Source organism: Vanessa atalanta, chromosome 5, assembly GCF_905147765.1.
Source record: "Vanessa atalanta chromosome 5, ilVanAtal1.2, whole genome shotgun sequence".
In the NCBI taxonomy this organism is placed as follows: Eukaryota; Metazoa; Arthropoda; class Insecta; order Lepidoptera; family Nymphalidae; genus Vanessa; species Vanessa atalanta.
The window spans coordinates 1942235-1957425 of NC_061875.1; the positions used below are offsets into that span (position 1 = coordinate 1942235).

Below are 15191 nucleotides of genomic sequence, written 5' to 3' on the forward strand. Positions count from 1 at the left end.
CATTTTCTAGTAGTTCTTACTATATTATGCAGTACTAATAGTTTTTAATCAATATATATCCACTTTAATTTCACTTACAAACTTTCGAACGAATATCAAAGATTATTCAAGGTATTGTGTTAATTGGACGTCTAAGTCTTATTTGTCTCATACTTCATTAGAATAGAATTCTCTATATAAATTTGATCTGATGGTTCTAAATAGTAACTATTTCCAAAAAAATTAAAATATTTTTTATACATATTTAGTAAAAATATAATTAAATATAAATATAAATATTGGACAACATCACATACATTACACTGATCCCAATGTAAGTAGCTAAAGCACTTGTGTTATGGAAATCAGAAGTAACGACGGTACCACAAACACCCAGACCCAAGACAACATAGAAAACTTTTTCTACATCGTTCGGCCGGGAATCGAACCCGGGACCTCGGAGTGGCGTACCCATGAAAACCGGTGTACACACTACTCGACCACGGAGGTCGTCAAAATTGGTACGGAGATGATACATTAATTTTGAAAATTTTGACAAAAATAAAAACAAACATACAAATTTATCACATATATTTAATGCATCGCATTTATGAATGGAATGGAACAAACGATAATAATATAATAACAGAATACATTATAATATTAAATTGACATTACTTGTAAACATCTGACTATATTGTATGTACAAAAACTTAAACTAGTAAACAGCAACATTAGTTCAGAGTAAATATCTATTATACAATTGATCAGTTAAATGGTTTTTTTCTACTCATTAATATAATTCTGATCCAAGGTGTCCGTTGCACACAAGTATTTTAAATATCAACTAACTCCAAAGTACAAAATTAAACTTGAATGCATATAAATAGAAGTATTAGCGCTACCTGTTTGCTACTTGTCCAATAAAAGTATGAATTACTATAATTCCGCCTAAAAACTGACTGTCTCAAGCATTTTACAAAATAAGAATACATTAATTATCACTGATTTTATGTTAAAACAAAGAAATGCAACACTGAAAAAAAACATGCAAAAAATATTTCAAAAAATTAAAGCAAAATTCCAAGTGACCTTTATTATGTCTGCAATTTGGTATTATTATGAAGAGATAATCGAGTATGTATTAAGCACTTAAGCTGGTTTTATAATTTACAGAAACTAGTTCGTAGTAATTAATCTTGTCTGTTCAGTGATTCGACCCACACTTGAACAGTTTGGTGGAATGAGCTCCAAAAACTTAAGAGGAAATTAGGACATTTTCAGATTGCCATTTTTTTTTTTTAATTTATTGAAAAGGAATGCTGTACGCTCTATTAACTTTGAAAATCATTTTATATGACGAAGATTAAATGATGAAATAAACGTTAATAAGATTTTATGTTAGAAATATAATATAAATCCATAATATATTAACCCATTTTTAACTTTGAATATAATTTGATATAATTTATTAGTAGATTAAATTATTTGCAAGAGAATCGTATGGCAAACATTAGTAACCTATGTAAATAAAGCTTAAATTATTCATTAAATAACAAAAACAACACATAAATCAATATTATTTTTGTACAAAAAAATCACTAGTCTTAAAAATAAGCACGCACGCACGCAACATAAATATATTTTATGTGATACCTTTAAATATTACAACTAGTCTGTGAAGGGTTCGTGAAGACATACATACAAATGTGACCTTCTAAAAATTATAATAAGTTTTTGATAATGATGTCATCTTGACCGATTTTGTTCACAGCGGCTAATCTCAAGGTAGACTAGCCAGCTACGCAGAACATATAGTGCGCAAGTGCGTACGCCGACACAGGTGCACTTCTAATCCCTCGCCCTTATAGTCCGATAGGACCGCAAAACCGAGGCGTTAGGAAAGAGTTCAGGCGTAGGACCGATGGCTTATCGTGCTTTCGAGGCATGGATGATGGGAGTATACATACTTGCAATTTCCAGACGAGCTGCTACTGAAAATTTTTCATCTGAAAAACCGAATAACTGATCGGCCCAACATGGATCTGCGTTGTATATAAGCGAGCAGTTCTGAATAAGTATTATTTATATACTATAAGATTATATTTACATTGTAAGTTGAACTAAACATAGCAAACTTTTATATTCTACAAAATAACGGACGTACGAATGATGAATACTTATTATATTACACGTACTAATTTAATGTATTAATGTATTTTGATGATTTAAATAAAAAACAAAATGTTTTCAATTCAAATTGACAAACGATAGCGGTAAAGATTTGTAATATTTCTTATATAAGAATATGTTAGCTAGCTCATTCTAGTACTACACAATCTACTTCGTTTAATTATATATTTAATATTTCTCAGCTGCAGATATACAAATTGCTATTATTATTGTAATTACAAATAATTTACAAACTTATATGATAACATTAAGGTATCAATTGACAGTTTCCATAATCACGACAGATGGTTTTATTTATTCGTGGTTTTGAAGAAGTGTGAATATACAGTAGTCTCTTGTACCCGTTTCAAGTAAAGATTGGTTTACATGCATAATGTGTAAAAATAACCATTACTAAATAACAATTATTACATGATGACGTATTTATTTTCAAAAGTTATAGACAAGATGTTATGAAGGGACATATAAAAATAAAAATATTACAATTTTGTTCATCTCAGTCCATAACTCTCATAATAATAATAAATATTTTTATAACGTCCCGATTCAAAATTAAAAAAAATCGTCAATTTTGAAGTTTGTTTTTTTTTTTTACGTTTTTAACTTATATTTTAAAGCGAAATCATGCATACATATATTAGGCCTGTAAAATATTTGAAAATATAACACATCTTAACCAATCTAATAATACGTGTGACAATATAATTATATTAATTACGTACAATATATATATAAATAATACATTCTCATCCGAGTAATTATACCTTCACAACATGTTTGAGGACCGTTCCTAATAAATATACTAAAGTATTAAAAGTATATCGGAAACAATGTTAGCTCGTGCGAAACGTAACATTGCACACACGTGACGTACAGTTGTCAAAAAAAAGTCGATAAAAGTTATCCTCCATTAGTTTCCAGAAAGAAGGATTGAGATGAAAAATTTATATCAAGAGGAGGCTGAAACTTACTAGTCCTCTTTCAATAGTAATTTTTTACACTTAGGATTAGATTTGTCTGTTATTTGAATTTCTAGGTTACAATTATTTTAATTCTAGCAACGAGCGAGACGATTTTTATGAGTAAGATGTGTGGTCGTTATTATACGTAATTTTTTGATCTCCCGGTCCCTTATTTAGCGTCTGTACATAGACCACAGGGCCGCTACACGTCGTCGAACAGGCCGCGGGGCGGCATGGTCATGTTGTCGCGGCGCTCGGTGCGCACGGCGGGCAGCGCGCCGTCGCCGAGGCGCCGCTCGAGGTCGGCGAGGGCGCCGTCGGGCTCGGCGCGCTGGTAGCCGCCGCGCTGCGTCTCGGGGCTCGGCGTCACGTAGTAGTCTGAGTCCACGTCGTTGAGCAGCCCGGTGCGGGCTGGAATGTGACCGACGTGCACAATAACTGATTGCATTATCTGTGCTATATAGTGACACGGCTTAGTTACGTGTTAAAATGTTATGTTAAACTATCCCGACGTCGCTCGGCTATATTACATATTTTTGAAAAACTTTAATCAATCGTTTACAGCAGAGCAGCGCACGAAACGGAAACTCTCAAAAGAAATAATTTTCCTTCGTTTTTTTCATGAATGCTTCACTTCTATTGATCGTAGCGTGATTGTGTATAGCCTATATATAAAAGGGATTTAGGGATACCAGAGTGTGTGTCCAAAATTACTGAACCGCTGACTCATTTGTATCAATAAAACACACCGTATAGCAAACGTGGTCGTATTACCTCCGTCTCGGTTGTCCCTCGCAGATCTGTAGTTGGAGAAGCGTTCGTTGTACTCGCGGCTGCGTGCTATCGATTCTTCAGCCCGTTGGCGTTTGCGTTTTTCTGTAACAATATTTTATTTTAAAATAAATACGTTATAAAAACAACATGTGTTTGTCGCACAGCTGGGCTGAGTTCCTATGTGTCAGACACATGTCAGAATTTTATACAGCACCTGTTACTTCCTTATTAAGCACACAAATAGTGGCGCTTGTCTGGATTTCTACGTACAATTCACGTGTTCTATGCGTCTTGACTCTTATTTAAATGATGTAATGTTTAGTTTATTTTTTAAGAACGCAGAATGAGCACGAAAAGTTATTTAAGTTTTTTTTTATAACATAGGCGGACGAGCAAGATAATGTCAGCTGCTGGTAAGTGGTCACCACCGCTCATAGACAATGGTGCTGTAAGAAAAATTAAGAATTACATAGCCCATTTGTTACCAACTTTGGAAAATAAGATGTTATGTCGTTTATGCCTTCAGTTACCAATGGCTCACTCAAACCGGACCACAAGAATCCTGAGAACTGCTGAGAACTCTTTCATTGGTCACTACTTCGCCAACTATGGGAACTAAGGTGCCTGTTGGCTCACATATGCATAGCGGAAAATATACAGACTATGAATGTTAGCAGGAGAATAATGGATACGATGTTAAGACATAATAACCTCGCTTAACAATCTCTCTTCCTTCATCAACGAGGTCGGTAGTGAGCTCGTCGTCACCCACAAACTGCTGGAAGCCGCACAGCGACAGCAGCCGACTGCCCAGAGAGAGGTAGGTGGCGAGGCACAGCAGAACCACCAGCATCGGGAAATATATGTTGAATCCCTCAGCGATGATACCCAACACGTCCATGTGACCCATTATCTGAAAAAAATGTAAAATTGTAGTTGAATAAAAAAAATGTATCAAATATTTTAATCTAGACCTCATTCATACGAATTGTCGATGGTGACAATAGCAACGAATCCGAATCACTTTATGATTTGTTGTCATCATCTTAATTAATCTTAGCCGAGCCCTAAGTTTCATATTGCTCCAGTTTCAAGAGTCATATTGCTCCAGTGTTTGGTGGCAAACAGATCTTAGATCTTAATACATCAATTGGTTTATCAATAAATTGAAAATAATAAACATACATCTCATTCAAGGACTTTTAAATCATAATCAATATCTATTTTCTTTTAAAACATTTACTTAATATTTTGTTATTTTTATATAAAACTTATACCAATATAAATAATAATTACATACTAATAATAAATATATTTTTACATACCTGAGTGTAATATGTCTCCATGACCCTCTCTTTGATAACATGCGAGTCCATGTGCACCAAGCTGAGGAAGTTGAGACACATAGCGGGCGTCAGCCGGCAGACCATCATGCCGGAGAAGATGAGACTGTACTCGTTGGTCTGGTGGTGGGGGGCGAGGTAGTACAGGTTCAGCAGGCGAATCTTCAGCACCGTCGAGTACGCGCAGTAGAACATGTAGCCGATGATTAATGTTGATATTGTCTAGAAAATAATATATTTTAATATAAAACAAACCTTATGGTGTCATTGGTTTAGTAGTAATGGATAATCTGTATAGTTGCAGATCATGAGATTCCAGATTCGAATTCTGGCTCGGGCCCGAAAAATTATTACTGTTGTACTGTATTGGACGATGAGAGTACCCATTACATTTTCAATATCTCCTACATACACGGTCAATTATTCACTTTGGGCAGAATTCAATCAGGATAATGGCATTGGAATTGGGATATATATATTATATTATCACTGTAACATATTTTAAAGTAATTATATTTATTTATAACACAAATATGAGATATTCCATTATATGGTAAATATGTAATGTCGATGACAGCAAACTATTTATTACTATTATTCATAGTAAGCATGCCATTTTAATATAATATTTTAATAATATAAAGTATAAGAGATAACTTACCACAATAGCAGTATAATTGTAGTGTTTATTTGCAGTAATGACTATATTAGCGAATATGGAGAGCACGGGCTTCTTGCTGAAGAACGTGACCTCGGACCACACGACAGCCACCGACATGATGCATGTCACAACGGCCATTGCTTTCAGGAAATATTGCCTGAAGAAGCACTCCCAGTACCATTCTAAAACAATAATAATATAATAATAATAATCCCAATGTAAGTAGCTAAAGCACTTGTGTTATGGAAAATCAGAAGTACGGACGGTACCACAAATACCTAGACGCAAGACAACATAGAAAATTAATGAACATTTTCTACATCGACTCGGCCGGGAATCGAACCCGGGACCTCAGAGTAGCGTACCCATGAAAACCGGTGTACACACTACTCGACCACGGAGGTCGTCAAATATATAATAGATTTTCAGTTTTATAAATATTGATGTGCTCCACTTCTAGACTATGGTTTCCTTCCTCTCTTTTTGTCTAGACAATGCAAGTTGCAATGTTGTAATTTAAGTTAAATTATGAATTATATCTGAATGCTTTTAAATTGGTTTATGATATATGCATCCACTATAGAGATATGCAGTAGTATGCAAGAATGGCACACATAAATATAACAGTGCATCAAATTTACTTGAATCAACAAATTTTGAAGTAAAAACATTTACAATCTTAAAATAATGGTCGCGTCAATTTATATATGACATATATAAAAAAGATTATCAGGTTATTTAATTTTTAATTATGTCAGTCCTCTGATAACATAATAACCTTTAAGTTTATTTTATGTATGTTATTTATTTTTAATGTGGTAAACATTCTGAGCATCATTTTATCAGATAACAAACAATAAACAATGATTAGATAAGCGAAGCCATAAATATAAATATATTATACAAAAAGCCCCAGACAAAAATGTGTAATAATTTATATAATTATAATATATTAATTGTGCAAGCCCGTCTGGGTAGGTACTGCCCACTCATCAGTTATTCCACAGCCAAGCAGTAGTACAGCTGTGGTCCGGTTTGAAGGGTGAGTTAGCCAGTGTAACTATAGGCACAAGGGACATATCATCCCAAAGTTTCCAAGGTCTCAAGGTTGGTTACGCATGTAAGGAGTGATTACTATTTCTAACAGTGCCTTTGTCTATGAGCAGTGGTGACCATTTACCAGCAGGTGGCCCATATGCATGTCCTTATAGCATAAAAAAATATTATTCATCTCGGAAAGGGCTCATAATTTAAAATGTATATTCATATTTTAAGTTACTTATAAAATAAATAAATATAAAGCGTTTTCATATAAATAAAATCTAAAGTCACCTAAAATAGGCGGATAGAGCAGCCGCTGTATCCTGGGTCTCGGCGTGTGGAAAGTGTGCTGGAAGCGCTGGTCGGGCGAGCGGCAGTTGGACGACACGTCCTCCAGGTGGAATATGCGCTCCAGCATCAGGCCCCACTGCGTCTCCGTGCGTTGCAGAACGTGCAGAGACTTAATAGTCTACAAATTAACATTATGTTTAATCTTTTAATCCTAATATATATAATATAATATAATATAGAGCAAGAGTAAACGCTGACATATTCGTCATAGTATAACAGTTTAAGGGCAGGACCATCGCCTTTATGTACGCTCCCATATCTTGAAAAGCATTCCAAGATAGGGCTACCTTTTTTCAAAATCCAAACTATTGGCCGTTACTGAGAATTTTTCGGTAGAAAACCATTGGGGTTTTCTACCGAAAAATTTTCTTAAATTCTTTTCATCAACCCAATCTGAGGTTAGAATCCAGAACATAGGGCTCAGGAGCCTAATATCTAGCCACTAGACCTAGGCCTAGGCCGTCACATGAACTAGCCAGTAGATAAAAATTGGGCAAATATCACTCAATACAATTCCATTTATATTTCAACATCAAAATATTTATTCACTTACTTTCTTATGCAAGTTAACGAGTGACTTAAGAGAAGGTGGCGAAGGTCTTTCAGGTGGTGCTCGAGAGTTAAGCTTGTCACGTAATTGGATGGGTAACTTCTGCACTATTGTTTCTACGTGCCGGTGGAGGGGGTGACCGGGGCCTACTGCTGCAGTGATGGAGTTTAGGCTCTATGGAATTTCATTAAAATTTGATTAGTATAATAACATTATTAATATTAAGCATTTAATCCTCAACGGCTCATCGGAATACAAGCAAAGAAACACCAGTCACAGGTTCAAACCTTCTCCTTGTACTTTTATAATGCTTAGGACTTCTATGCATTGTGCTTAATTGAAGAATAAAATAGGAATATTAATCTATACATATAATATAATTGGAGTGTCTGTTTGTAATATTAAAATAACCACTTTTTACTAAAACATATGCATGCCAAAATAACCAAAGCTTAAATTCAAACACACACAAAGTCGCGGGCACAGCTAGTAATTATATAAAAATAAGGAAAAATAAGTATGGGCCTTTTTTATATTACCTTAAGAAACACAAAATAAAATATGATAAGCAAAGGTATTAATATGATTACAATGTTATCTCATAGAAATTAGAAAGCTAGTCCTTTTGAACTAAATATATAGGCTAATATGAATAACACCATCTCTAAAACTAATTCAATTCAAGATCAAGTTTTTGTGATATCATATGTATAGGCCATAAACAGCAAATATTTATTTATTTATGTAGACTAAGATATGGCCATATAAGGCTGATATTTTAAACACATCATTATTTATTAACCCTATACAGGATTAGAACCAGCAATTCTAGGATATCAGGGTAACGAGTTAGGCGTTAGATAGTATAAGAGATTGAAAAAAGATTTAAATCACCTCTAAAATTTCCTCAACAGTTTCTTCCGCTTCACATTTATCTGTACTCAACTTAGCAATCTTAAAGTAAGTGTAAGTTAAAGTATAATTCTTCTTTGAATTATTCCATAAGTTTCTCGGTACTTCAACGAGGGAATAGCCAAGAAGTAAAATCAGGAGAAACAGTCCCCAGGTATTACTGGCTGATGATGCAATAGCTTTAATCTTTGGTCCATCTAAATATACTCCTGGTTTCAAGGCTATGTATATGAGCAGTATACCGCATATGAATAAGTATGAACCATAGTATATAGCATTGTCAACTAATGCTGATTTAAGTTTGCCCTTTACAGTGAAGTCACCGGCTTTACTGTATGACTGCATCATTGGCATGATAAGCCTGTAATAAAATGATAATAATAGTTATGGAGCCTAGATAAGACAAAACATTTTTTGTATAAAATAAGCTATGCAACAACTTGTATATATCTTGTATATTTTACTTGGGGGAAGGTATTTTGTGCCAGCCCATTCATTACATATTCTATTGAAATATCAATATTTAATTGTTCCGGTTTAATGGTAAAGTGAGCTAATGTACTGGCACAAGTCACATAACATTTCTCAAGGTTGGCAATGTTTAAAATCATCAGTTATAATTATAAACATTTTTACAACTACATAGAAATTTTGTTGTTTAATTTGTTCCTAATTAATAGAAACTATGAAATTAATTGGCAACATAAAAACACATTGATGTTTGGATTGAAGTTTAGTATTAAAGAAGACATTGTTAGGAGACCGCATGTATTAGAATTCATTGTGGGGAGATGGCATGTGTTAGATTCACTAATTCGCATTGGAGTATTCTGGTTCCAAAAATGTTCCTCCAAGAAGACGAAAGGCATTAGCTAGGCTGTTACGTTAATAGACATACAAAAGTTAAAAAAAATGTGTTACCATGTCAAACATTGTGAGGTCCAGTAAACTACTCGCCACAGGTTAGGAAATACAGAATCTGGTACAAAACTCCATGGTTCTTGGCAATGTTTTTCTGGTGGTGCTGCTGTACTTGGTATAGCAATCTCTGGTGTTGCAGTTGTTATATGTGTTGAGTTATCTAGGCATTGCCGATAAAAAGTCTGAAATATAATATATTATATAAGAAAATGTTTTTAAAAGTTAACCGTAGTAAGGAGGTTTATTATGAGTTTTTTTGTATAATCTCTTAATATCTTTGTAAAATTGCAAACAAAATTATGTGATACATAATTCAGAATGTAGAAATAATAGCTTGATTTTTTTATAAATTATGAAACAATAACACCTTTGTTTTTTTTTGAACTGATATACTTGAACTCAATTATAGCACTGTACTTTTATAAAAATAAAGTTTGATATTGTAAACTAATTCTACTGTATTTCTTGTCCTTCTTAAGACATCATCAATAGCATTTTTGAGTAAATGAGGATTCCATTTTACAAATAGCACAAGTTTACAAATATATATATACAAGAAAGATTCTGATTTGACGGGCATTGCATCATTGATACTTAGTTGGTGGTGCATCCTTTCTAAGAAGCATGCAGTCAAAAATATATATGTTCGAAGTCAACCACTTACTATCAGGTAGCCAATTATGATAAATAAATATAATTAAAAATGTAAAAGTATGCATGAATTATGTTTCAAATTGACATTTTAAGTAAATTATAAACAACAAAGAAAACTAAATATTGCTTTGAAATAATTTTCAAAGCGATATTTAGTTTTCTAACAAGAATCTTTTCTTTTTGTAATAATAATAACCTATTATTTAAATACTCACTGATGATACATCCAGAGGTAAAATGAACATAATAACAAATGAGAAGTACCATGCTGTTAAAACAGACACAGTCACTAATATGTGATTTCTATAGCAGTCTCCATATCTGTATAATAGTGTAGCAGCTAATATGAACGCCGATATAATTTCAATCACAAACAATGTATAAGCCATTTTACTTAAGTTGTTTTAAGTTTACGTTAAAAAATAAGACACATATGTTAGTTTTTCTTAATTAGTTTTTGTTTTTCTTTCCACATTTGCACAGCTTCGTGTTGTAATTGTTCAAAACGAACTTGCGTTGGAGATTTCAACGGTAGTAATATAGGCTTTTCAATCTCATACTCGGATGGGCATTCTTCATAAAACAAAATACCCTTGTCTGGCAATATCGGATCAAAGTCGATAATCTTTTCTTCTTTCTCTACAACTTCAGACATTTTTGATAAAAATAATCTGTTGTGACATTTTTGACAACACTTTCTTATAAACTAAATTGTTAATGTTACGTAGGTGCCAACTATTTTTAAATGTGATAGGTGTGTATTATTTCTTATTCAAATTTTTGAGTAATTACTAATTGATTTGTGAGATCATCACGTTTTTAAACAAATCAATTTATATACGTACAGAGACAGATTATAAAGTATTGACATTTGACAGATGACAAGAAAATGTTGGTGTATGATTAAGGAGCGTTCAAAAGTTATCTTAAAGTTTTTATGCCCTGTCGTTTTTTTAATTAAAATGCTTATGATTGAATCTAACAGTAAAAACTGGTGTTTTGTAAAATGTATCCGATGAAATCATTCTAGAATTTAGTTGATTGACAAACGAGTTACTGACTATATGCAATTGATTCGCATGAGTAATAAGATTGTGAAATTTATCCAGTCACCTATCAACCTATCCACAAAATATATAAATATAATAAAATAATAGAATGAAATGAATAAATAGATTGATCGAGTGGATTGGTCCATTTGCTACTACTCTACTATTTTACGTTGAATCGGTTCTGTTATCATTTTACTACATAAATTACACAACAAAAACGAAAAAATAAATAAAAAATATTAATTACGTTTATGCTATTAGGATTTTTAAGAAAAAAAAAATAGTCTAGATAAGCTTTGTAAGCGTTCAAAGTATTTCATATTTTACTCTAATAAATAAAATAATTGGTATCATGCATTGATACGTATATCGTTAAAAATTGTACACATTAAATAAATTAAAAAAAAAAAACACAAAATAAAATATTCATAGATTTAAGTTAATTTAAACGAGTTCTAATTTTTGGGATGTATTCACCGATAAGTGATCGGCTATTTTTCTAAAAGCAGAATCTAAATCGTGTAATAGTGTAGTATTCCATGTACCTATGTATTGTTTTTTATATTATTTAGCACATAAAAGTATTCATTATAAGATTTATTTTCGAGAAATTTAAAAAAAAGCGATGTGAAATGTTTTCAGTAACAACGGGAGTATTACTTTTCCGATTTATAATTTAAAATGATTGTTAAAAAACATTTAATAAATAAGGCATAATATTTAACTCAAGATTACATAGATGTTGTCATTCCGGCAGTATATATGTATTGTAATTAACCGACATAACTTAGTATATCAAATATTGGAAAAGAGTAACTACTGAGTTCCTTGGTGGTTCTTCTTGGTTAAATCTACATTCCACTCGAATAAAGTATTAGTTGTAATACATCATACCAATGGAGTAATTTCATTCAAGCGGTTTTTTCTTCCTGGTGTCCTCTTCGTGACAGCATTTAATTAAGATTAGTCTTATGCCATCCCAGAATGGGATGCGATATTTTGGAACTAAGACAGTTGACATATAATATTTAAAAGTAAATGAATGTCATTTATTATCTTTTCAAATGTGTCTAATTTTATTCGTAATAAAACCATAATTCAATGGTGTTTCTTATTTATTTATATCAATTTATTACGAATAAATAATTTCAATGTCAGAAGAATATTCTATGCCATCTTACATATCGACCATGTCAAGATATCTTCGTCCTGAAACTTTTAATGTGGAACCTGATACGGCGTCTGCAGATTTGCGATGGTTACACTGGCGGTATACATTTATAAATTTTATCTCAGAAGAAGCTTGTAACGAAACTGATGAAATGAAACTCAAATTATTAATAAATCATCTATCTCCTACCGTGTACTCCTATATACGCGATAATAAATCCTACGAGCATGCCGTATCGTTATTAGATCACATATATTTAAAGCCCAAAAATGAAATTTTTGCTCGATATACTCTAGTTGCTCGAAAGCAAAGACAGGACGAAACTATTACAGAATACGTACGCGCACTGAAATTATTAGCACATGATTGTAATTTTAAAGCAGTGACCCCTGAAGAATATAAGAGTGAATACATTCGTGACGCATTTGTTGCTGGGATCACATCCCAAACAATACGACAGAGACTCTTAGAAAACAATACCTTAAGTTTAGATGAGGCCCTGAATCAAGCGATTGCTTTAGAAACTGCCGAACGAAATTCTCAAGGCTATATAAATAATAATTCTTTTAATCTAAACGCTCTTTCTAAGCAGGAGCAAGAAACGCCAACTCAACAAAACTTAGCTGTAGCAAATTATTCAAGAAAGAAACATTGCTTCTTTTGTGGTGGAAACATTCATCGACGATTTAAGTGTCCTGCTCGTAATGCCACCTGCCAACTTTGCACCAAAACAGGTCATTTCGCCAATGTCTGCCGTAGTAACAAAGAAACACTTAACAACGTTGTAAACGAAGATGCACCTGTCGAAGTTGCTATGATTTCTGCCGCCTCACCTTCTAGTTTAAAAAGAGCTACGGTATCAGTAACAATTAACAATTACGAAGCCGATGCACTTATTGATACTGGTAGTTCAGTAAGTTTCGTAAGCGGTTCTTTAGCGCAAACAATAAACCTGAAAAGAAACCCTTGTAAGCAGGCCATAACTTTAGCCTCACTTAATCACATATCTTTTGTGGAAGGTTCCTGCGTAGCGACAATCAAAATTGGTCAACATATCTATAAACGTCAACCACTCTTAATTGTAAACAATCTTTGTGCAGACCTTATTATAGGGCATGACTTATTACAAAATCATTCAGTGCTTGAATTTCAGTTTGGTGGTAACCAAGGACCGCTGAAAGTCTGCAGTGTTATAGAAGCATCAGTTCCTCCTGCAACTTTATTTAGTAATTTATCTCCTAATATTAGACCGATATCTATAAAATCCAAACGTTACTCTGAAGAAGATTTACAATTTATAAACAATGAAATATCTAAATTACTAGAAGAAGGCGTCATTGAGCCCAGCGTATCTCCATGGCGAGCACAAGTATTAGTTACAGGAGGTGGTTTACATCGAAAGCGGCTTGTTATTGATTATTCGCTTACCATAAACAGATTTACAGAACTAGATGCATTTCCTCTACCTAGCATCGAGTCTGTAATTGAAAAGGTTGCGAAATTTAATTTTTTTAGCCAAATCGACCTGAAAAGCGCTTATCACCAGGTACCAATTTTGTCGTCGGAACGAAAATATACAGCATTCGAAGCATGTGGCAAACTTTATCAATTTTCAAGGATACCTTTTGGGGTAACAAACGGCGTCGCGGCCTTCCAGCGAACATTACAATACATTATCGATACAGAAAAATTAGCAGGAACGTTCGCATATTTAGATGATGTCACAGTTTGTGGTAAGAGTAAAGATGACCACGATAGAAAACTTAATAAATTTATGAATGCAGTTAAGAAATACAAATTAACTCTAAACGAAAGTAAATGTGTCTTTGGAACCGACTCTATAAATCTTTTAGGATACTCAATATATAATAATACGATTAAACCGGACAATGACCGTCTCAAACCACTACTAGATCTTCCAATTCCTACGGATTTACCAACCTTAAAAAGGACTTTAGGTTTATTTGCTCACTATTCGAAGTGGATCCAAAATTTTTCTCAAAAGATCAGACCACTTATTGGTATTAAGCATTTTCCTTTAAACCAGGAGGCTGTTACATGTTTCAACTCTTTAAAGTCAGATGTTTGTAAATCTACTTTGGTAGTGGTCGACGAAAATGCAACATTTATGGTAGAAACAGATGCATCAGAATTTGCCATTGCTTCTACACTCTCTCAAAACGGTCGTCCGGTTGCCTTTTTCTCACGAACTTTGACTGACTCGGAGTGCAAACAATCTTCTATAGAAAAGGAGGCAAGTGCAATCGTTGAATCTCTGCGTAAATGGCGGCATTATTTAACGGGTAGGCATTTCTTGCTTTTAACTGATCAACAGTCTGTAGTATTCATGTTCAATCAAAAACATTCAAGCAAAATAAAAAATGAAAAAATTGAAAGATGGAGGCTTGAACTTTCCAGTTTTAAATTTGAAATTATTTATCGACCTGGTAAGGATAATACGGTTGCTGACACTCTATCTAGAGTATGTGCTCATATTAATTTTGATAATAGTAAGTTGAAAGAAATTCATGAACTTCTTTGTCACCCCGGTGTAACAAGATTAGCACACTGGGTAAGAACGAAAAACCTTCCATACTCTATCAATGATATAAAACTTATAACTACTT

The 15191-nt window shown here is 33.2% G+C and overlaps 1 protein-coding gene across 3 annotated transcripts; it reads right to left on the bottom strand.

The window, feature by feature from the left end:
• Positions 1-555: 555 nt before the first annotated feature.
• On the bottom strand, positions 556-10881 carry LOC125064425 (LMBR1 domain-containing protein 2 homolog). 3 transcript variants are annotated; one of them, XM_047671421.1, is made up of 11 exons: positions 10557-10881; positions 9688-9869; positions 8749-9127; positions 7858-8028; positions 7245-7422; positions 5913-6094; positions 5234-5473; positions 4620-4821; positions 3909-4010; positions 3523-3545; positions 556-3329 (listed from the first exon to the last, which is right to left on the bottom strand). In XM_047671421.1, the coding sequence occupies exons 1-11, from the start codon at positions 10728-10730 to the stop codon at positions 3249-3251; spliced, it is 1914 nt and encodes a 637-aa protein (XP_047527377.1). In that variant the 5' UTR covers positions 10731-10881; the 3' UTR covers positions 556-3248. The 3 variants fall into 3 exon arrangements, with proteins under 3 accessions (XP_047527377.1, XP_047527376.1, XP_047527375.1); XM_047671420.1 differs by lacking the exon at positions 3523-3545 and having other exon boundaries at positions 556-3512; XM_047671419.1 differs by having other exon boundaries at positions 556-3545.
• Positions 10882-15191: the final 4310 nt, after the last annotated feature.

Excerpts from the sequence above, each read along its gene's own strand:
- LOC125064425 (XM_047671419.1), bottom strand. The coding sequence starts at position 10,730 with ATGGCTTATACATTGTTTGTGATTGAAATTATATCGGCGTTCATATTA. Across the intron at positions 4,011-4,619 it reads AAGAGAGATTGTTAAGCGAG|AAAAACGCAAACGCCAACGG; the intron begins GTTATTATGTCT and ends ATATTGTTACAG. Across the intron at positions 3,546-3,908 it reads GAGGGACAACCGAGACGGAG|CCCGCACCGGGCTGCTCAAC; the intron begins GTAATACGACCA and ends GTCACATTCCAG.